A 23486-nucleotide genomic window follows, 5' to 3' on the forward strand; every position below is an offset into this window, starting at 1 on the left:
TCAGCATTTCTTGATCAGCAATGAATGCTGACTAATTAACAGCACCAATCGAAAAACTTACCATTGTTAGATTTGAACATTGAGTAGTTAACAACACTAACCGAAAATCTTACCATCATCAGGATTTAGTCATCCATTAAGAAAGTTGGCTAAACGAGTCTATCCATATAAAAAAAAAAATTGGAGCAAATATATAAAGAACAATAATGGGCAGACAATTATAAAACACAATTTCAGAAACAATCATGTCCGCAATCGTTCGATGCGCATTGTTCCACATTCATCGAACGGTTGATGTACAGTTGTGCTCGGAAATTATGTTTTATAGGGGTGTGTGTAGACTTTCCTATAAATAAATGATAGTGATTTTCACATTCCTCTTTTTATCCACACTCTCCTTTTTATTTGTATCCACATAAATTTGCTATTTTACCATTTTTCAAACATCCAAAAACAACATTAAATTCACTTAAGAAGAAACATAAAAATAATGCGAACTATAAAAAGTGGAGTATGAAAATCATTCCCCAACTGTACTCACACAGATAACTGCTCACAAATCGCGAATTGATTTTTGTGTGTGGGGCCAACTCTGAGTCTCAAACAAACAATTTGAGCCGTTCAATAAATGTAAAAAAAAATATTCAAGGGCTCCCGCTAAAAATAAACTCAATCCAATACATATAGGTGCTCGATCCAATCATCTAACTTTTCATTCGGATTTCAAGATACAGAATTGTTAGATGATTGGATTAAACACCTATAGATATCAGATTTGGCTGATTTTTCACAATAGCTCTTAAAAAAAAAAATCCACTTTTTTGGTTTTGTCCTTATTTAATATTTATTTTTCGCGTTTGTTTGTTTTGCGCCAAATTTTTAACTTTTTGATTCGTCTTGTTGAGTCAAATCGGAAAAGTAAAAAAAATTTACTCTTACTCAAATATTTTAAATAATGACCACTTTTAAGTAAACTTTTTTTCACTTTTTCTACTTAAAAGTTGTCCTAATTCAAAATATTTTGATAAAAGTAAATTTTTTAATTTTCCGATTCGCTTCGTCAAGACGAATAAAAAGTTTAAAATTTTTTGGAACAAAACGAATAAACGCAAAAAAAAAAAAATTAAAAGAACAAAACTGTAATTTAAAAAAATATATATAATGAAACACTAAAATCTGTGTCCACATACTTATTGATCATACCCCCACCTAAATTTGTCTTGTACTGCACAAACATTACTTCACTGTACGTCCCCCCAAAAACTCCTCGTCTCTCTCGTCTCCTTAAAAACGGTCCCCCCTCTTGCCACCGCGTCACTCCCACCCCCACACATTTCCTAGAGCGAGCGAGAGAGAGAGAGAGAGAGAGAATCAATGGAGGGAATGGACGTCATGCCTCCGCCGTCACCGTCTGCGAACGGCACCACCATGCTCCACCCCCACAAAATGATGATGCACATGACCTTCTTCTGGGGCAAAAACGCCGAGATCCTCTTCTCGGGCTGGCCCGGAACCAGTTCGGGCATGTACGCTGTGGCCCTCATGTTCGTCTTCGTCCTAGGGCTGTCCATCGGGCGGATTTGGCCGGATTCGGGTCGGGTCGGACCCGACCCGACATTTTTCGGGTTGGTTAAACAGCAACCCGCAACCGACCGAACTTCTGGTCGGGTTCGGGCGGGTTTGTGGTCGGGCGGGTTTGGTCGGGTCCGGTCGGGTCGTCGGATTGGGCCATTTCAGTGGGCCTATTATTTTTGGGCCACATTCATTTTTCTGGGCTATTTTTTCCCATTTTCTTATATATTTTGGGCTCTAAATCTCCTAAATTTGTAAGTTTCATAGCAGGCCACAAGGCCCAATGCCCTTATTTGGGCTTTCACCAAAGCCATATAAAAAAAAATTCACTAATTACATTGGGCCGAATGGCTCAATACCCAATTTTCCAGCAATCAGCCAATCACCATTCATTCATCAGCCAAAAAGTTTTACACATTTCCAGTCAACTTCCACCAAGCCATATCAAAAAAAGTTCATTAATTGGAATTGGACATTTCCACTTTCCAGCAAGAGAACTCCCGTCAAAAAAAGTTCAAAAAAAATTAAACATTTCCAGTAAGAGATTTCCCTGTCTTCCCTGTTTTCAGTCCACTACTAGTCTACTACATTAGTACATTCCCAGCAAGGCAGCAAGAGATTTCTAGCAAGATTAAGTTGGAAAAAAAGAAAGAAGAAACCAAACACAACCACATAGCAAAAAAAAATCAAACCAAACACAGCACACAGCCACACACCAATGAGGCAATGACCAGCCTCTCTACTCTCTAGTCTCTCCTCCCTTGTTTTTTCAACAGCCATACAACAAGTCCTAATGTTTCCAGTTCACTACTGTCTACTAGGCAAGCAATTACAACTTTACAAGTCCAAATTACAACTCCAAAGTGATTAAAAAACTACAAGTCCATAATAATTAAAAGCAACCAAACACGCACGTCCATAATTAAATAAACTAGTCCAGTAGTTGAATGTCCAAAGTGCTCCCCAATCCCATGTAAACTGACCAAACCTGTTACATAGAAAGAAAAATCACACAATTAAATTGAAAATTTCGAAGATTACAAAATAACATAATGTTAAATGTTTTACCAAGGTCCAATGTCCAAACTCCAAAGGCCCATCACTCAATCCCTAGAAACTTGCGTTGCATCATCAATTGATTCAGTTTGTAAGAGTTCTGAAAAACAAAAACAAAAAACACTTAAAAGCCAATTGAATTAAACACTTAAAAACGAAATAGTAAGTAGACTAGATCAATTGAATTAAATTACCTCGTTCAAGATCTTCAACTTTATCCATAGATTGTCGAAGAGAGATTGGAACCGTGCTTAAAAGCCAATTTTGGGTGCATACAAGAGTCTCGACCATTGACGGTGAGAGTGAACTTCGAAATGGATCAAGTACGCGACCACCCGTACTAAAGGCTGATTCGGAAGCAACGGTAGACACGGGCATAGCTAATACATCACGCGCCATTTTTGACAAGATTGGATACTTGTTGGAATTGTTCTTCCACCATACCAAGATATCAAAATCTGGATTGTCCCTACGTTCGCACAAATCCACCAAGTACTTATCTACTTCCGAGGAACAAACACTAGAATACTCTTCCTCCAAGTAAGTGTCAAATTCGCTAGCTAAATTCAAGCGACGTTCACAATCCTCATTCTCCTCCATTACTCTCGGCATTGAACTTGAACTAGACACATTTTGTCTAACTTCACCCTCTTTTTCATAAAAATCATACAACTTGTTCAAAACATCCTTCACTTGTTTCTCCATTTTCTCACCCACCGCCTTTCCTTTGGATCTTGTATAGCAAAATTTCACCAACCTTAACTTATATCGGGGATCAAGTGCCACCGCCACATAAAGTAAGGGATTAAATTTCTCTACATCCCCCCAATACGTCTCAAATTTTCTCTTCATTTCAATTGCCATCTTAGACATAAAAGAATCTCGGCTGAGAATTGATTCATTTATACGGGTATCAACCTCAAACAACTCATGAAAGAACACATTGGATGTGACAAAAAGAGAAGCTGAAAATTTCTTGGTTGCATCATAGAAAAGTTTCAAGAATGTAACAAACAACCCACAATTCTTCCAATCAAGCTTGTTTGGGACAGTTGCTTGTCTTGGAGTTGGAACCCTATGGCTATGGCTCCCACTTTGGTCACCCTCACCCTCCAATGACAAATCCTCATCGCCTTCTTTTATGCCAAAGAATTTTATGAAATTACTGTCTTCCTCCCCCATTCTTTGGAATGCCTTCTCAAACTTGATGGCTACTTCTAACATTAAGTAAGTGGAATTCCATCGCGTACACACATCAAGACACACAGTTTGTTTCGATTTAATTTTCTCCTTCTCCACACACTTCTTGAAAGTCTCCATTCTTTGTGGAGAAGATCTCACATATCTCACAACATCACGAACACGCAAAATAGATTCACTCATATCTTTCAACCCCTCAACGACAATAAGATTCAAAATGTGTGCACAACATCGCATATGCATATATTCATGACCCGAGACAGTCCTTTTCCAATCCATTGTTTTTCTTTTCAAGTACTCAATAGCCGTGCCATTCGAACTAGCATTATCTACCGTCATTGTAAAAATACCATCAACATTCCACTCAAGCAATAATGACTCAATTTTCTTGCCTATTGTAGCTCCCTTATGATCTTCAATTTGACAAAAGTTTAAGATTCTCTTTTGCAACTTCCAATCATCATCAATGAAGTGTGCAGTCAAACACATATAGTTAAGGTTTTGAATTGATGTCCATGTATCAGTCGTGAGGCAAATCCTACGGCCCTTTAATAATTTTTTCAATTTTCCCTTCTCGTAGTCTTTAATTGCAACCACCTCTCTAGTAATTGTTTGGCGAGAAGGGACCGGTGTGAACTTCGGTTGCATGACCTTACAAAATTTTCTGAACCCAATCCCCTCAACAAACCTAAACGGTAGTTCATCAATAATCACCATTTCTGCAAGAGCTTTCTTACACTCTTTAAAAGAAAATACACTTGTCACAACATCAACACCGCCCCCCTCGTTGACTTTGAATGCAAGGTTTTGTTGTCCATGTTGGTCTTTAAGAGGATATAACGGGCAAACGGGGATGTGAGCTTTCAAATTACTAACGCCATGTTTTTTACTATCAGCCGCATATCGTTTCTTGCAATAGTTACACTCACCCCATGTATCATTGCCCTCTACTATTTTTTCGAAGTGATCCCAGGCAGGAGATCGATGTCGATCTTTTTTTGGCTTAGGGCCTTTGGGAATTTGTGGTGGAAACTTTCTTTTATTGGTTTTTCTCCTAACTTGATTTACTTTTTGTACCGTATCATCTTCAACATTGACAACATCGGCAAGGGTAGTCACAGCAGGATTAGGATTACCTTGAAGTTCAAGTTCTTCGATATCAACAACATCATCCTCAAGTTCCCCCCCAGGATGGAAATCAAAAACTGGCTCCATCACCTAAAACAAACAAAAGTGATGATCAGATGGTTTTATCAGTTAAATTTAAAAAAGGGAAACATAGCATTTGAAAAGCAAAATTCTATGTATATATAGTATTTGCAACTTTGCATGTCTAATCCAAAAAGTTCTACATGTGTGCTGTTGGTGATCGAGAAGCCAACCACACTACACTAAAACCTAATAGAAGAAAAGTACCACAAATGTACCAGACGGAACATCTAGCTAGGAACTAACTAGCAGACTAATACACAACAACAACAGCAACAACAACAGCAGCAGCAGCAGCAACAACAATAACAATAATAACAATAACAGTTGGCGATCGAGAAGTCAACCACACTGCACTAAAACCTAATACAAGAAAAGTAACACAAATGTACCAGACAGAACATCTAGCTAGGAACTAACTAGCAGATTGATACACAACAACAACAATAACAACAACAACAACAATAGCAGCAGCAGCCAGCAGCAACAACAACAACAACGGCACATCCGAAACTGCAAAATAACATCCCTATTCCAGCAATTGCAATATTTCCAACTTAATTGTAGCATTCCAATTCCTTGAACCATCAAATAAAAGTAGTACTATAATTAAAAATTGGAGCAGATTCTTATGCACTGTCACGTGCATAGCTTCACACATTGCGCTTTGTGCTTGACAATAATACTCTCCCCGCAAAGCATCGACGAACTACCAACAGCTATGACAGCAGCCAAGAAACCAATAGCACACCACACATGCAGCTATATAAAATTTAACTTTCAGCATTGCGCTTAAAGTTGATCCAAGCACACCGGGAAATTAAGCAGTTCAAATTTTTTGATCAGAGAGTCTGTCCGAGTGGTCGAAAATCTAAAGCCTCTCGTAGTTCTCTGTTCCTAGTGATAGTAGTTTGGTATCGCCTGCATTTCTCTCTACTGCTAAAATCTATACTATTTTGTAAAGGGAGGAGAGCAACGTTTCAGCTTGGACAGCAGTTGCCAGTTACGAAACTGGCTCACATTTTCGATTTTTAAAATTACCCACAGCTTTTCATTTGCACAAGAATCGCGTGAGTCCCGGGCGCTAGTATATACTAACACAAAACGAGAATAACAAGACAAAATGTAATAGGAAACTATAAACCCAAGAAACGAAAACACAAGCAGTTAAATTCTTTGATCAGAGAGTCTGAGAGAGAGACGTACCAAATTTACTGATTTAGGCGTCGATCGGCTGTGAACGAGAACAAGAGAGTGGACTGTGGAGATCGGAGAATCTGGAGATCTAGAAAAAACTTAACAGTTAAAAAATGAAATCATATAAAATCTTCAAAACTGTGGAGACTGCTCAGACCGGAGAGCAGGAGAGAGAGAGAGAGAGAGAGAGAGCGAGAGAGAGAGAGAGAGACTCAGAGACGTACCACGGTCCACGGTACCAGTTACAACGGTACCAGAGTGGCAGAGTGTCGATCGGCTGCAAGATCGGGTGGAGTGGACTGTGGAGAGCAGGAGAGGAGAGGACTGGCCGGAGAATCGGAGATCTGGTCGCCGGTCGGAGAGAGTGGGGTGGGGCTGGGTGGTGTGGGGTGGGGGTGGGGGTGGCCGGGTGGGGTGGGGCTGGGTGGCGTACTGGCGTGGGGTGGGGGTGGCCGGGTGGGGTGGGCCGTGGGTGTCGGGCCTGTCGGCAGAGAGGGAGATCGAGACTGAGGTCTGAGGCAGTGAGAGTCGTGAGACCAGAAGGAGAACTGGAGAAGGCAGAACTCAGCCCTAAGTGAAGACTGAAATGAGAAAAGAAATCCCTAATTTTTTGCTTTTATAGTACTTTAATAATTCGGTCGGTCGGGTGACCCGAATTACGACCATTTAAAACCCGAACCCGACCGACAAAATTATCGGATTTGTTATTTGCAACCCGAACCCGACCGAATGTCTTGTTTTAACCCGTCCGATACTGAATTTTCGGGTCGGGTCGGGTCGGGTCATCGGTCGGGTGGGTTTTTTGGACAGCCCTACTTCGTCCTTTCCCTCCTCGTCGAGTGGCTCTCCCACGGCAACCTCATCAAAGACGGGTCGAACCGGGTCGCCGTCGGGTTGGTCCAGACGCTCATACACGCGGTTCGGGTCGGGCTGGCGTACATGGTGATGCTCGCCGTGATGTCGTTCAACGGCGGCGTTTTCGTCATGGCTGTGGCTGGGCACGCGGTGGGGTTCTTCTTGTTTGGGAGTCGGGCTTTGAAGAAGGCGCCGCCGCCGTCGAATGGGAAGACGTCTGATGTTCCTCCGATGAGTTGTTGAAATCTGATTCGTATGGTAATAATTTTCCCGTAGGGCTGGTTTGGTTGTTTGTCAAAGTAAGGGAAGTTTTGGAAAATAAGAAGCAATTGTGTATTCAGGATGATATTTTGATAAGTGTTGGGGTTTAGTCGAATTTGGGGATATGTTTAGGCTGCGTTTTTGTGAACTTATAAGTCTGAAACTTATTCGGTAGTTTTTTACTTTTTGTAACTTTGTATTTAGCAAATAAGACAGTTATTTAATACTTTTTTGGTCTTTAGTATTTTTTTGTTTTTGGTCATAATTTTGTATTTTTTAGACCGTTCTTGTTAAAACGGATGATTAATTCAAAAAATTACAAAATCCAACAAAATTCAGAAAAGATGAATAGAAACACACAAAACAAAAGAATAAGTTAAATTTACAAGGAGCCACCCTTTGTTTACTAATCAAGATGGCCTAATTAAGGGGACCCGGGGCCTCTGCTGCCCCAGGGGCGCAGGAGCCCCTGCCCACACGCCAAAACGGCAACGTTTTAGTTAAATAAAAAATTTCAACCACTCATTTGCAATTCTATGAAACAGAAACGTGATTATGAGAACTTTAGAGACAAAATTTGATTATATCTCTTTAGAATAATATGATCAGAATAGTAAGATTTTCACACCCGTTCAAACAGATTAAAAATTGGACCACTTAATTTTCTAATCATATTTTTTAATATATAAACGGTTTTAAAAAATTAGTGCTTAAATTTTCACCCCGTTTGAATCGGTGCAAAAATCTTGTTATTCTTATCATATTATTCTGAAGGGTCGTAATTTATTTTTATCTCTAGGGCTCTCATAATCACATTTCTGCTACATATGGTCCTAAATAAAGAATATATACTTAATATGAGAGCCCTAGAGATAAAAATGAATTACGACCCTTCAGAATAATAGGATAAGAATAATAAGATCTTTGCACTGATTTAAAAGAGGTGTTAAATGGGGTGAAAATTTGAGCACTAATTTTTTTTGTTTTTTTAGACTGTTTATATATTAAAAATTATGGTAAAAAAATTAAGTGGTCCAATTTTTAATCTGTTTGAACGGGTGTGAAGATCTTACTATTCTGATCATATTATTCTAAAGAGACATAATCAAATTTTGTTTCTAAGACTCTCATAATCACGTTTCTACTTTATAGGATTGCAAATTGGTGGTTGAGATTTTTTATTTAACCAAAATGCTGCCGTTTTGGCGTGTGGGCAGGTGTGGGCAGGGGCTCCTGCGCCCTGGGGCAGCAGAGCCCCCGGGTCCTAATTAAGGCTCCGTTCCAGAACACTTTCTTAAAAAATAAGTACTTATTTCACATTTTTAAATTCAAAAATAATATAAATGAAAAATTATTTTTCAATTTTTTTCAACCGTATAAAAGATCTCAATGAGATCTATCAAACAAGATTCATATTGATAGGAAAATTATTTACATAAACACATGATTTTTGAGCTTGAAATTACCTTTTTAAAAAATAAGTACTTATTTCCGTTTCCAGAATGGGGCCTAAGTAATTAGTTAGGATCCAGTCGAGGATACCGGATTTTTGCTAAAATGGAGAATTTCTTACCTGTCAAAGATCGTCTATAGATCCAAACCATTAAAAATACAATTCAGCGATTGAAATCATGTTACGCACGAAAATTGAAAATCCGGGATATCCGGACTAATTAAGTAATTATACTTCATTGTGTAATTACTTGTATGGAAACCAATGGGCAAAATAGGAAAGAAAGAAAGCAAAAATCACATCTCTAAGATTACGACGGTTTATTTGTTATGTCAGTGTTCGTTTGAATCATACAGCATCTTTTTTCAAACGAAATGATACTCACACAACCGTTGTGTATATTGTGTAATCGATTCTGACCGTTCAGATGTGTTTAGACGCTCTAGATTTTAAAAAAACTCTTCTAATGAAAAGTTTTAACTCTTTCAAGAAAAAGTTTGAACGAATCTTCATCATTTATTATAACAATGGACGGATGGAGATTGGTTGTGTTTAATATTTTGCACAACCGTTGTGCATGTAGCATCTTTGTTTTTCAAACTACCATTAGTTGGGTTGACATCGTGTTGCGTTAAATATTTTGTGTCATTTTAGATTCGGGTCAAAGTTAACATAAATGTATCATATATGACGAAACTAACCTGATTTACTTTAAATCGTGCCCATTCGAATTGACACTGTTAAAATCCTTATATATATTTTTGTTTTATTTTTTTGACGAACAAGCTCAATTCGTTAAAATACAATTAAAAGTTTAATAGAGCTGCCCTAGCTTTCACATGAGCAGCCTTAACCGTATGTCTAGCTACCTTAACCACTTTTACTACATTAAAACGAGTACATAAAGTGCAAAAGTCCATAATATATTTTTGTTGGGGATCGAGATTCTCTGTAAGGATTCCTCCCTGTGAGGATCGTGTGAGGATTTCTATGGAATCTTGACTGTTCATCTCGACAATCAATGTTTCGGATTAAAAATAAATTCTTTTGGAAAAAAGTTAACTCTTCCCTAACTTTTAGAGGATCCGGATCCAAAATACACCTCACTATACGCATGAACTTGTTTATTTTATTTTATGATACTTCGGAAATATACATGAACTTGTTTCAGCCAATAACAAAACGAGCCCACATCAAATACTATCACTAACAACGGAATGCCAACAAAAACCAGTGATGTTTTTTCCTACATAAATAAACCAAACATGATTTTGGAAGATCAAATCTTTTACTGATTGAAAAATTCAACAGGATCAAAACTAATCTTTATGAAAACAAAGGTACATGCAGGTTGTGGGTTCACATCATCGCATTGACACATCGTGTTCGCAAATTAAATGTATACTAAAAAAAAAACATGCATTGCAATATGAATAGTTATCGACTTTAGGAAAAATTAAAATAACATAATAAAAACTATAGTAAATGATGTTTGTCGTTTGCACATGAAATACGAAAAAGACTACTATAGTTTTGGAATACTATTTTGGATCTCATTTCTTCAAAAAATCTAGCGGTGACAAGTCTATATAAGTTTGAGATAACTTTTTTTTACATATAATAATTACATTTTCTAAAATTCTTGTCATGGTGGCTGCCCCTATTAGACCCCCTAGCTCCATCCTTGTGTATGCACCTTGACTAATAATATCTTTGGGGGACCAAATACGACGTGACAATAACTCAGCAAGGTAGCACGCTAGAGTTATCAATTTTGATAGAAATCTTCCCTTCTCTGTCCATGTTTGATAGATGGGTCTTGAGTCTTGACTCTACGATAAAAATCTTTCAATCACTAATAGTCATGTTACTAGAACTCCATAAAGCAACAAAAACTTGGCAAAGTCGTATGTCATTATATCATAGAACTGATGAGAAGAGTCTTTCCTCATCTTTCCGTGTTGGTTCCGTTCGTATAACAATGTGAGCTTGACTCAATCAAAAAATCTTACGATTACTCATGGCCTATTTCTTTGGATTCCATAGAGCCTCAAAGACTTGGGCCCATTGATTGAAAACCTCATGTTTTATCATTAGGGATTGATGACCATGTCATTACCACTCTGTACAAAAGCTAACACGCAAAGACTTGGCAAAACCAATTCAGTGTCATTATCATAGAATAAAACTCATTGGAAAAATCTTGCAATCAGACTCCATGCATAAAGTAGCCCAGACTTGATAACGTCTCTTTGTAGTGGATATTTATTGGTGATTTTGTATCCGTCTCCATCGATTTTAGTATATAATGTGGAACTTGGCTCATTGAAAAATCTTGCAATGAGTATTTATTCACTACTACTGATATGGCGCGCAGGGGAGGCGAGTTATATTTCTAGAGATGGGCGAGACTATACATTTTGATAATAAATTTTTTTTTCAATGTAATAGTAATATCTTTTTAGAATCGTAGGGGGACAACCGCCCCTACTAGTCCCCTCTGTCTCCGTCCTTGAATACACGGGTAGCATACACATAGGATTATGCATATCTACATAGAAGGTGAAGCATCCTTAATTGATCAAAGAAACATAGGAATTGTCTTCCAACCACTACAACTTTTAACTAAATTTGGGTTCAAATAATATAGGCTCACTTCAGCGACCATAGTTTGTTTAGTGTTTATAATTAGGGCCAACCAACATGGAAAAAAGAAGAAACAATATCAGGGTTGTTTAAAGTGCTAATGAGAATTTAGAGTTTAAGATACATTTCTACTAATTAAATGCACTAAAGCCTATGTTTTACGGATTTGTAGGCAAGTCATTCTCCTCAGCGTCCTCGCATACAACAACTAAAATACTAGTTAGCGGAAATAACTTGACCATCATTATTAATCTGTTGTCCATTTAATTTAGCAAAAACACACTCTAAACAGTGATAACTAGTTTTTGGAGAGGGGAAAAAAGATATCGGGATATTTTGAAGTGAATATGAAAGAATACGGCTCCGTTTGGTTCGATGTAAAATGTTTTACAGAAAACAAACTCCAAACTTTTATTTTTCAGTGTTTGGTTAGCACTTGAAAAATATTTTCAAAAATCGACATATTAGTGTAGAAAGAGAGGGGGGCTTAAATGGTGGAGAGATCTGAAAATATTGGAATTGAACGTGGTACATGACTGATGATCAAGAAAACTGAGTAGTGATAATTGCAGTAGTAGGTAGTGAGTTCTTTTCGGAAAATAACTTACGGGAAATAAGAGTAAGTCATTTTCATCAAATTAATGAAAAATGTTTTAGATGTAAAATGTTTTCTTCATTTTTTACACAACCAAATATCAAAAAATAGTTAAAATATTTTACCGAAAAATATTTTACGTCAAAACAAAACGAAGCGGTTAAAACAAAACGAAGCGGTTAAATGCGTGGAAATTGTTGAACTTGGGTAGGAGTAATGGATTCTGAAAGTTTCTTGGTTCGTGTGGTTGTGGAAATCGATGTTTAGCTCGGTCTGAAGATTCTACTTCTCCTATTAACGGACTTGTCCCATCTTCTTTTCTTTTGAATTTATTTGCCCTTCAGGATGAGGATTTTTATTTCATGAGAAGTGATTTTTGCATTCTCTAAATTATTAATTACACGTTTAAGAGAAGTGCGAAAATCATTTTCTTTAACTATCTCCCAGACCATGTGGTTCTCACCACAAAAACGTGGTCTTCATACCAACGGGTGACAGAAGCTACCACACATTAGCCCACCACCCATTGATGTAATCTTCATCAGGATTTGATCTTCACATTCTTTTCTCTTTTTTTTTTGTCTTTATCCACTTAAATTTATCATATTGTCTTTTACTCAATAAACTTGTCACACATTTAAAGACAATATTGTAAATTCATATGAATAAAAATAAAAATGGGAGTACGAATGATTGAAAGAAAACGTGAAAATCATTTTCCTTTCCATCACAAAGAGCGTGTACTATCCACTAATATGTTGCCCGCAATACCGTAATAAGTTTAGAACCACACACGAATAAACAAACACTTATACACACACTCACAATAGGGGTGGGCCCAATACACACTGCACACTTCGAGTGTATGTGGGTCCCATTCCCATTCCTATTGCGAGTATTTGTGTGTATAAATATTTGTGTATGGTTGTAACATTGTTGATGTCGCCTAAGGGTTTTTGGGGCATTGAATTCAAATTGGTAAAAAGAGCAAAAAAGTAAAGAAAATCCTGGTCCACATGGGGCTGATCCTAAATTTAGAATTGTATCGAGACGAATCTAGGGCTCCGTTTGTTTCGATTGTTTCGATGTAAAATGCTTTACAATGTAAAATATTTTTCATATAAATTAAAAAAAAAACAAACTTCAAACATTTATTTTTCGGTGTATGGTTGACACTTAAAAATATTTTTAAAAATCAACAAAATAGTATCGAAAGAGAGTATGAGGGTCGGGACTGACGATCGAGAAAACTGAGCAGTGAAAATTGCAATAGAAGGCAGCGGGTTCATTTCGGCAAATAACTTACGAAAGATTTAAGGGTAAGTCATTTTCATCAAATTGATGGAAAATATTTTACATGTAAAATGTTTTTCTTATTTTTACACAATCAAACACCGGAAAATAGGTAAAACATTTTACCGGAAATATATTTTAGGGAAAATGACGGCTAAGGACGTGCTTTGATAATTAATATCTGCCAAAAACATTTTCAGTATTAACAAATGTTCTTAACATGTCATTGGCGTGTATTAATTATTAAAACACGTCCTAGACCGTCATTTTCTCAATATTTTACATCCAAACAAACAGAGCTCATGTCAAGATATTTGTGCCATTCGGCCCTTCGGTTCGGACGCAAGCTTGGGCCAAATCTCTGGGCCTTTTATTTGGATTGGCAACCGAACCAACTTGCCAGGCTTCACTCATTCCTTGAGGAATATATATCAGCTCCTCCTGCATTTTGAAGTTTCTTTGTAAAACTGCATTTTACAAAGAATTGGTGTAAAAATTGGCTTCAATCAATGCAACGTAGCGTGTCCTGTGCCCAAAAAAACTTACTCCGCTTAACGTAAACACTGGGCATCACAATGTATTATCGAAAATTTGGTGTAAAAATTTTATTGCCCCCCTCTCCAAAAATTAAAAAAAAAACATCTTTCGAAAAAATAAAAATTATTGAACTATACAATTCAATCTGGAATGCACACACGCATTCTCCATTAAAAAAAAAAGTACTCTATGTTTAGTAATTGAGAAAATTTCCAAGAAAAACGGATAAAGTAGACTAATAATGAACAATTTTTACTGTGGGCCTGATTTGGAAAACAGATTGTTTACTGTGGGCTAATGTATAATTTTCCCTAATGAAGGGAGGTTCCGATAATTAAAATGACTAGAGAGCTCTGAAACGTACCAGAAGGTTCGTCGGATCAAAACGATCACCAGTCCGTCATAAAGGCCCCAGAAAGTACTGGAATTCTCCTCTCCTTCCTATAAATACCCAACCCCTGCCATATCCAATCCAATCCAATCGAGAGAATTTCAAGGACAACTTTCTCTGCAACCAAACAGACTTAGCAAACCCTTTCCCCCTGAATTACGCATCAAATTCCACAACCGAAACAATGTCGCTGATCCCAAACTTCTTCGGCAACCGACGGGGCAACAACGGCATCTTCACCGATCCGTTTGCTCTCGACGTGTGGGAGCCCTTCCGAGGCATTCCCTTCCCGGAGCTCTCTCGCGAGAACTCGGCGTTCGTGACCACCCGCGTGGACTGGAAGGAGACTCCGGAGGCGCACGTGTTCAAGGCGGACCTGCCGGGGCTGAAGAAGGAGGAGGTGAAGGTGGAGGTCGAGGACGACAGGGTTCTGCAGATCAGCGGGAAGAGGAACGTCGAGAAGGAGGAGAAGAACGACAAGTGGCACCGCGTGGAGCGGAGCAGCGGGGAGTTCATGCGCCGGTTCAGGCTGCCGGAAAACGCGAGGATGGATCAGGTGAAGGCGGCGATGGAGAACGGGGTGTTGACCGTTACCGTCCCTAAAGAGGAGGTGAAGAAGCCTGATGTCAAGTCGATTGAAATCTCTGGTTAGAGAATTGTGGATGTTTTCTTTATGTGTCCCTCCCTAGTTGAAGTTTTAGTTTTGTTGCTCTGTTTAGAGTCATCGCCGTTTGTGTGTGTGTGTTAATGTGGTGGAAATATGTGTTTTGTAGTATGTAATGTGCAGTTTTGAGATGAGTAACAAGACCTCTTTGTGTGATGTGAGAAAAAATACAGAGAGAATGCAAGTATGTAATGGTGACTTGTACTCACCAATTTTAATGTTAAAAGAGTATGGTTACATGAGTCAGGAGTTCTATCTTGAACTAAATTGCTAGCTAGTATGCCTTGAAGAAGATGATGATTCGATGATGATGTCGCTTCTCTCTTTCTTCTGTTTTGGATATTGCTAGTATGCCTCGAAGAAGATGATTCGACGATGGGGTAGTAGAAGCAAGTAATTGTGGTAAATGCAAGAAGTTGTAGACAAAAAAAAATTAGTGTAAACAACCCTAAATAAGATGAAAGAAAACCGAAATGATGGTTGTTAGTAGATTCTTTTTTCCCAAATTTTGTGTTGCTGAATGGTTGTTTTTAAAAAAGAAAAATAGTGGTAACAAGAAAATGGTTATTCTGATCTAAAAAAAAAATGGTTACCAAATGGAGAGAAAAACACAGAAAAAGAAAAGAAAAAAACTGTTTTGGTTTCTTGTAAAATCACTAAGACGGACGGAGTATCCAGTGATTTCACATATGTGATTATGTAGAGGTATTTTCATTTTAATTGGAGTACTTTTTGTCTTTGAGCAATTTTTTTATCTGAGTGATTAGCAAGGGTGACATACAAAAATAAAAAGGTTTTGCAGCCGGCGGTCGGCGGGATCTGGCAACCTGTGGCGGTTTGCAGTGGTGGAGCAGCTGCTGAAGTGGAGCAGTTTGGGCTAAGGTTGGGCTGGTGGGGGGGTTTTGGTTGGTGTGGGCGGGTTGGGCTGAGGGTTTTGGGTGGGTTGGGCTGAGGTAGTGGGCTGAGCAGTTGGGGCTGAGGGATTGTGCTTGGTGTGGGCCGGCCCAATGCAAATGGGCTCGGCCCAATTTTATTGCATTTGGGTTATTGCTTTGTTTAGGGGTAGTTGGGATTTGGTTAAAACATTAGGTGTGGTTTTGTTCTTGCTCACAGGATTTTATCAATGTTGAGGGGTCGTTTGGATGCTGGCATGAGAAGGGGTATTTGTTTCCCCCCTTTCTCAGACCGTGGACCCATGGTTAATCCTTGGTTTGAGAACCCATTTTGTCGTGGGTTACGGTGGGTATTAGTTTCCTCCCGGATTCTCTTGTACCATCTCAAAACCTCATTATAAATACCCCCTCTCTCATCTCTCTCTTTCATTTTAACTACAAAATAATCTTATCTCTTATTTTATCCATCATTTAAACCAAATACTATTTAATTCCTCTTCTCTAATAATCCAAACCAACTACTTCTGCCGATCCGGTTTCTCCGAAAAGGAACTTTTAGAAAATGAAGGTAATTTCAAGCTCAAAAATTATGTGTTTAAGCAAATAATTTTTCTACCAATATAGATATTGTTTGATAGATCTCATTGAGATCTTTTAAACGGTGCAAAAAAAATTAAAAATATTTTTTTTATTTTTATTATATTTGAACTTGAAATTACCTTCTTTTTGAAAAAGAAGATTTAAAAAGAAAATGAAACGAAGCCTATCTCCCTATCACATCAATGTGGATCCATCCTTTTTACATAAATATCCATTACTATCTTATCCTTTCATAACTAATACCCCCAATTCATATCTCGCATCCAAACAGGCTCTAAGGGATGAAATAGTAGGTTAAGATTTAGGAGTAAAGGTGAAAGAGAAGAATAATGAAAATCTCAACTATATGAGTTAATTAGGGTGCATCAAAACTGAAGTGGTGCTGCAGCAGATGATGAAGAATCTCGACTTGGGGGCTGCAACATTCAGCAACGTTCAATTTCACAGTTCAAAAGCGCGCTTCTGAATGCCGCTGTAGCCTGTAGGAACAGCAGCCCCCAAAGGTCAGAAGAAACCCCGAACTCAAATTGTCTCCCGTCGTTATTCTTATTGTGTTCAAATTTGTCGCCCATATTTAAATAGGAGTAATATTTAAATGCATTCTACCTTGGCTGCATTGTGGTTTGTTGTTTATATGTCAACAAGTGCTTAGTTTACCGATAACATTATCTGGATATTTTTAATTCTAAAATTAAATCTAAACCATCAATAGAATATCCTGTTTAACTATAGAAACATCTACTACTTGTAGCAAATGGGACCTTCCCAAATGGACCTGGACCTAGAGTAATTGTTTCAGTACTCCGGCGGTGCCCCGAACTCCTCAGTAATCGCGCATATAGGTAGAGTCCATGCACTTATTTGTAAGCTTCATATAAATGTGTGGTCAGCAAGGAAGTTGGACTCCACTTAAATGGGCCTCAGAAACACCCAATAATTCTTTGTAGCTAAAGCCTAGTTGTTTAAAGTCAAAGTCAGACCTGCAAATAAATGCATTTCATAAAGATCCGCCGGCCTGTTGCTTCAATGTATATAAATGCAAGGCCAGAATTTAGTAAAATAACAACCCAAACCCATCCTTCAAGAGCTGCAGACAATCAAACCATTTTTTCATTAGCAAACCAGAACACAGAGAGAGAGAGAGAGAGAGACAGAGAGAGAGAGAGAGAGAGATGCAAAAGCAAGGCAGACATAACTGGGTGGTGCTGGTCCCCTGTCCATTCCAAGGGCACATAACTCCCATGCTTCAACTTGGCCATGCTCTTCACTCCAAAGGCTTCTCCATTGTTGTCGCCCACACGAAGTTCAACTCTCCGAATTCATCGAACCACCCTGATTTTGTCTTCCTATCCATACCGGACAATTTTTCCCATCACATTAATCCGTTTGAAATCATTTCGGGCCTGAATGAAAACTCCAAAGAAACGTTCAAGGAGTGTTTGGCTCAGTTTATGGAGAAACACAAGCCAGATGATCGAGTTTCCTGCATCATTTCTGATATCGCCCTGAACTTTTTGGATGACGTGGCTAAGGATCTCAACGTTCAAAGCATCGCGTTGTCCACCAACAATGCTTCGTTCAACCTAGCTTTGTCTGGCATTCCGCGGCTCCACGCCCAAGGTCTCATTCCCGTGCAAGGTAATATGGCCATACGGCCCATACCTGTTTGTAACAGAGAAAAATCTGCTAAGAAAGGATAATCAAAAACAGTTTTCATTTTTCATAGCGGATCACATAGCGAAAATACTATAGTCTATACACCCACTAATATCTGCACTGTAGCAAATAGCCATTCTTTCTGGTGGAGCGTGGCGAGTGAGGGTCTCATTCACGACGGATGCATCCCAAACACAATCTAAATGCTTTTTTGGGATTTAATCAGAGTATGTTTATGTTACTAATATTTAAAATTTTGCCCATATGTCAAGGTGATATTGTTAAGCATAGTGTCAGATGGGATTTCAGTAAAAAGTTCTATTTATGTATCATCTTAGGCAAAAGGGAAGTGTACAAACTGTATCAAGAACTAACCCAAGTTTCTATGATCCTTCTATCAAAGATATTCAACTGTTCAATTAGAAAAGTGTTTCTTAGCATCACAAAAGTTGGGTCTTGCGGTCAAAGAAATCAAAAAGTTAGTCTTTTCTCTTTCTAAACTGGTTGAGTTGCCTTCCATGCTTCTGTAATTTATTTTGGTTTAATAACACGGGACCAAATGTCATTACTCGTGTAAATAAACTAGCAACAGAGACGGATTAATGACCACAGCTGAATTCAATGACAGAGAACTCTACCACTTTGTGTTGCAGATTCTACACTGCAGGACCTAGTGCCGGAGCTTCATCCACTCAGGTTTAAGGATATACCTGTATCCAGTTTTGCAACTTTAGAAGAATTTCTTGAAAAACTTAGCAAAAGCAAAAGATCATCTTCGGCAATTGTTTGGAACACCATGGAACTCCTTGAGCAAACATCACTGGCACAGCTCCAGCAACACTACCAGTGCCCATTCTTCACAATAGGCCCTCTGCACAAAATTGTTCCCTCTTGTTCAACTAGTTTACTAAAAGAAGAAACTAGCTGCATTTCTTGGCTAGACAACCAAGCCCCTAACTCTGTTATTTATGTGAGCTTGGGGAGTACAGCTTTTGTGGATGAGAAAGCTCTAATTGAGATGGCTTGGGGGTTGGCCAATAGCCACCAACCATTCTTATGGGTTATTCGACCTGGCTCGGTTAGGGGGTCGCAGTGGATTGAACTACTGCCGGAGAAATTCACAGAGCAAATTGGGGATAGAGGTTGCATTGTGAAATGGGCTCCCCAGAAGGAAGTTTTGGCACATAAAGCAGTGGGAGGATTTTTGAGTCACTGTGGGTGGAATTCAACCCTGGAAAGTATTTGTGAAGGAGTTCCGGTGATTTGTTGGCCATGTTTTGGCGACCAGAAAGTGAATGCAAGGTACTTGAGTACTGTATGGGGGATTGGCCTAGAGTTGGAGCATGAGGTGGATAGAGGGGAAATCGAAAGGGCTGTTAAGAGACTTTTGGTGGACGAAGAAGGGAAGGAAATTAGGCGGAGAGCTATTGAGTTGAAGGAAAGGACAGAGGTTTCTACGAGGGAAGGCGGTTTTTCCTTCAATTCCTTGAATGCGTTGGTGGAACACATCCTGTCATTTTGATTACGAAGATGGCAGTGGCAAGTTGAGAGAAGAACAGATGCTCCAAGGGTGTAGACTGCAGATTGTATCCAAAGCTGATCCATCCAATCGTTCATACGGGTTGTGAATCAATAGTTCTTTCTTAGCAGTTTGAGTAAGATCAGGTCCTCCTGCATTTGAAATTTTTCAAGAAGAATAATCACATTTCCTGTACTTTGAAATTTTGAATTTCCAATACAACATATACTTGCAAAACTAATGTGCCTTGAGGAGATCATTTTCGCATATGTGCCACCATCCCAATCATGTCTTGTACGAAGAACGGCTACGTAAATTTGGCCAGAAAAATGTCGTATGAAAATATTGCAGCAAAACACTAGAGATGTTGAACTCAAAACAATGAATTCTTTTCTTGCACAAACGTTATTGCCCTACAGTTGGTGAACTCATTCCAATATAATACGAAGATCTCCTTAGAACAGTTGTGTAAATCACTGAAGTATATTGTTTTACTAAAAAATGAGGCAATGAAGGATCTTTCTCAATAGTTGATCTTTCTCAATAGTGAAGTGACAAAGAAACTTCGCGGTCTTTACCAGGGAAAAAAAAAAAAAAACTTCATGGAATCTGCTGCCAGATAGCATGATCCTCACAAAACACACACTTTAATACTACTTAAAAGTCGACTAACTAGAACACCCAGGTTATCTTTTCCCATAAGTTAGAGTAATTGTTTATGGCCACTCTCATTGACCTTTCAAGCATACACTAATCACTCCCAAAGAAATTATATAAATCAACGCAACCTGATACTAGATGTTTGTCTATCTTTTTATAACAAGGGCGGAGGCAGGATTTTCTGACGAGGTCAAGAATCTAGAGCATACATTGTTTGATTTTCGTACTTGATGATAGCGAAAAAAATTACACTAAAATACTGCTCCACTAAAACAAACCTACATCCGCTTGATGCCGACGAGTTTTTATAGTTTGGAAATGCATGATTATTTCCCTTCACAATGCTCTGAAAAATCTCTCTCAGTATGCACAATCAAACTCGACACGCATGAGGGCCCGCATTGAAATTCTCGAGTTGATCCTAGGATGCCAAGAAGTCTTCGGGACAAACTCCAAGCAACCAATTCTGGTGTGTGCCACCGCTAAAATAAGCACACTAATTTTTTTTGAATTAAAGGTGATGTATTGTAAAAGAATAATCGGTCTCGTAAAGCAAAAAATAAATACTTAAAAAATAAGAAACCTAGCGGAACGGACATGCGGTCTATGCAGAAATTTATCTGTGTGTAGTACAAGCTGAATGAATCGACAACGCAATATACAAAACCCAAATTAAGCAACGTAATTGGGCCGGCCCATTACATGTTGGGCCGAGCTCTGCTGTTACTAAACGATATGAATTAGGCCATGCAAATAGTGGAGTAACAACTAGAGATTTCTCAAACGTACCAGAAGGTTCGTCGACCAAAATCATCTGCTTGGTGCTGCGATAAGTCCCGAAAGTACTCGAATTCTCCTCTGCTTCCTATTAATGCCCAACAAGTCCCCGATTCCCGCATCGAACACTGAATAACTTTCTTGGCATCCAAACAGAGCTCTAAATCCTCTCCTTCGAAATTTCCACGTCGAAATCATCGTCGTATCTTGAAAACCAAACAATGTCGCTGATCCCAAGCTTCTTCGCCAACCGACGGGGCAACAACAGCATCTTCTCCGATCCATTTGCTCTCGACGCGTGGGATCCCTTCCGGGACATTCCCTTCCCCGAGCTCTCCCGCGAGAACTCGGCGTTCGTCAGCACTCGCGTGGACTGGAAGGAGACCCCGGAGGCGCACGTGTTCAAGGCAGACCTGCCGGGGCTGAAGAAGGAGGAGGTGAAGGTGGAGGTCGAGGACGACAGGGTTCTGCAGATCAGCGGGAAGAGGAACGTCGAGAAGGAGGAGAAGAACGACAAGTGGCACCGCGTGGAGCGGAGCAGCGGGGAGTTCATGCGCCGGTTCAGGCTGCCGGAGAACGCGAAGATGGATCAGGTGAAGGCGGCCATGGAGAACGGGGTTCTGACTGTTACCGTCCCTAAAGAGGAGGTGAAGAAGCCTGATGTCAAGGCCATTGAGATTTCTGGTTGAAATTACTAAACTCAGCCTCTGTAACTTCTACTATTAATGTCTATGTAATAATGTAGTGGTTTTATGTGTTCTGTTCTTCATTGCGCAGTCTGTTAATGGGGATTGTGTGTGTGTGTGTAATGTGAGTTGCTGAGGATGGTAGTGTAAAATGAAATCAAAATGTTGGACTAGTTTCGTTACATTACGATAGCCTATTTGATTTCTTTGTTTATGGTTTTCTTTCGGACTTGGGGAGACAGCAGCGTTCAACTCTGTTCAATTTCAAGAAAGGGTTTCAAAGAGTTCTTTCAAAATTCAAAATGTATTCAACCCCGTTCAATGTCAAGAAAAAGTTGGAAAGAGTTCTTTCAAAATTCAAATTGTTCAAAAAAAAATTGAATTGTAAGTTTGAGCGCTATTGAATACTAAATGTCTCCTGATTTTTTTTTTTTTATCCTTTTGATCACTTTTAACTCTCCAGCCCGTAGGATAGGATTACGAAAATTTTTCAGCCCTCTAATTTCATGTTTGATTTCGCAATCAGAAATGCTACGGATGCTACCTCATTTCACAATATCATTCACCCCATTTTTTATGGGGTCCACTCTGAGTTCCATAAAAATATGAAAAAATATTCATAAATTTTGAAATAATATTATATTTTATAAGGTCCAGTAAAAAATCAGTTCCAATGAATTTTTCTTAGATTCGTAGAGGTGAAACTGTTCAACCATGTAGTTTCGCCTCCACGAATTCAAAAATAATACTTACCGATATCCATTAAAGTTGATTTTTTATAGGGTCCCACAAAATAATATTCTAAAATTTATGAACATTTTTTTTGTATTTTTATGGGACTCGAAGTGGACTCCACAAAAGATATAGTGGATGATGTAATGGAATGAGATAATGTATGTATCACCTCTTGTTTGCAATATGGACGCGGGGGGCTGCTGTCCCAATTTTTTGGGGCCCACCCCGGTTTCGCTCCGATAATCTGAATCGTTCATTTTGTAGAGTTCGTCGAGTAGAACAACTATGCAAAAAATCAGCTTAATTGGATATCATTAAATACCTGATCGGAGCTTATATAACTCTCAGTCCATGGGTTACAGTTGATTTGATCCAGTGTTTCGGATCCATTCTTTTTAAGATAAAAAGGTTCCGATCAGGTACTTAATGATATCCAATTAAGCTGATTTTTTGCATAATTGTTCTACTCGATGAGCTCTACAAAGTGAATGATTTAGATCATCGGAGTGAGACCGGGGTGGACCCCAAAATGAGGTGCAGCAGCCCCCCTCCCTCATTGCGGTATATACGGGACTATGAAGCCCATGGAAGTCGCTCACTAAAGCGGATTATCAGTACTTGGGGATGAGTTAGATTTACTCTACTGCCCTCGTTTTCTGTTATTCGTCTCCCATTCACTCTTGGAGTTGCGGTGCTTAAGCGAAAGAGAGCAACTCCGCTGGGTTAGAGTTGACCCATCTTCATTTGAGCACCAAAACTCTATTTTGAAGAATTCATACCCTCCAATCCATCTCCGTTTAAGGTCTTCGATTAATCGAAAAATGAAAGGCGGCAATTTTCCTAGTTGTGTAATCCGACCGGTTTGATTTGCCTTGAATGATGTATTTCCAATAAAATGTAAACCCAAAGTTACAAACCCACTGAACAAGAGAAAAATGGGAAAGCTTGTTTTGCAATCCCATCTCCGTGTAGTACACAAACATGATGGTAAATAGAAAAAAACAGTGCAAACAAACATGATTTTGGGATTA

At 38.8% G+C, this 23486-nt stretch overlaps 4 protein-coding genes across 5 annotated transcripts; all 4 read left to right on the forward strand.

The window, feature by feature from the left end:
- The first annotated feature begins 1236 nt into the window (after positions 1–1236).
- Positions 1237–7576, forward strand: LOC131316893 (copper transporter 2-like). The gene is made up of 2 exons (XM_058346410.1): positions 1237–1550; positions 7050–7576. Exons 1-2 carry the CDS (start codon positions 1375–1377, stop codon positions 7330–7332), a joined length of 459 nt encoding a protein of 152 aa, XP_058202393.1. The 5' UTR covers positions 1237–1374; the 3' UTR covers positions 7333–7576.
- A 6640-nt stretch (positions 7577–14216) lies between these two features.
- LOC131316907 (18.1 kDa class I heat shock protein-like) lies at positions 14217–15175 on the forward strand. Its single transcript, XM_058346429.1, has one exon. It carries the CDS (start codon positions 14450–14452, stop codon positions 14915–14917), a length of 468 nt encoding a protein of 155 aa, XP_058202412.1. The 5' UTR covers positions 14217–14449; the 3' UTR covers positions 14918–15175.
- Positions 15176–17013: 1838 nt separating this feature from the next.
- Positions 17014–19834, forward strand: LOC131316916 (UDP-glucose iridoid glucosyltransferase-like). Of its 2 annotated transcripts, none has more exons than XM_058346441.1 (2): positions 17014–18060; positions 18732–19834. In XM_058346441.1, the coding sequence occupies exons 1-2, from the start codon at positions 17595–17597 to the stop codon at positions 19598–19600; spliced, it is 1335 nt and encodes a 444-aa protein (XP_058202424.1). In that variant the 5' UTR covers positions 17014–17594; the 3' UTR covers positions 19601–19834. The 2 variants fall into 2 exon arrangements, with proteins under 2 accessions (XP_058202424.1, XP_058202432.1); XM_058346449.1 differs by having other exon boundaries at positions 17595–18086; positions 18782–19834.
- Positions 19835–21036: 1202 nt separating this feature from the next.
- On the forward strand, positions 21037–21902 carry LOC131316922 (18.1 kDa class I heat shock protein-like). Its single transcript, XM_058346465.1, has one exon. The coding sequence runs from the start codon at positions 21256–21258 to the stop codon at positions 21721–21723; it is 468 nt and encodes a 155-aa protein (XP_058202448.1). The 5' UTR covers positions 21037–21255; the 3' UTR covers positions 21724–21902.
- The last annotated feature ends 1584 nt before the right edge of the window (positions 21903–23486 follow it).

The sequence above is a fragment of the Rhododendron vialii genome, chromosome 1a (assembly GCF_030253575.1).
Source record: "Rhododendron vialii isolate Sample 1 chromosome 1a, ASM3025357v1".
Taxonomy (NCBI): Eukaryota; Viridiplantae; Streptophyta; class Magnoliopsida; order Ericales; family Ericaceae; genus Rhododendron; species Rhododendron vialii.

Coding starts and splice junctions, on each gene's coding strand:
- LOC131316893 (XM_058346410.1), top strand. CDS start 1,375: ATGGAGGGAATGGACGTCATGCCTCCGCCGTCACCGTCTGCGAACGGC. Junction 1,551..7,049: donor GCTGTGGCCCTCATGTTCGT/CTTCGTCCTAGG, acceptor TGGACAGCCCTA/CTTCGTCCTTTCCCTCCTCG.
- LOC131316907 (XM_058346429.1), top strand. CDS start 14,450: ATGTCGCTGATCCCAAACTTCTTCGGCAACCGACGGGGCAACAACGGC.
- LOC131316916 (XM_058346441.1), top strand. CDS start 17,595: ATGCAAAAGCAAGGCAGACATAACTGGGTGGTGCTGGTCCCCTGTCCA. Junction 18,061..18,731: donor AGGTCTCATTCCCGTGCAAG/GTAATATGGCCA, acceptor TTTGTGTTGCAG/ATTCTACACTGCAGGACCTA.
- LOC131316922 (XM_058346465.1), top strand. CDS start 21,256: ATGTCGCTGATCCCAAGCTTCTTCGCCAACCGACGGGGCAACAACAGC.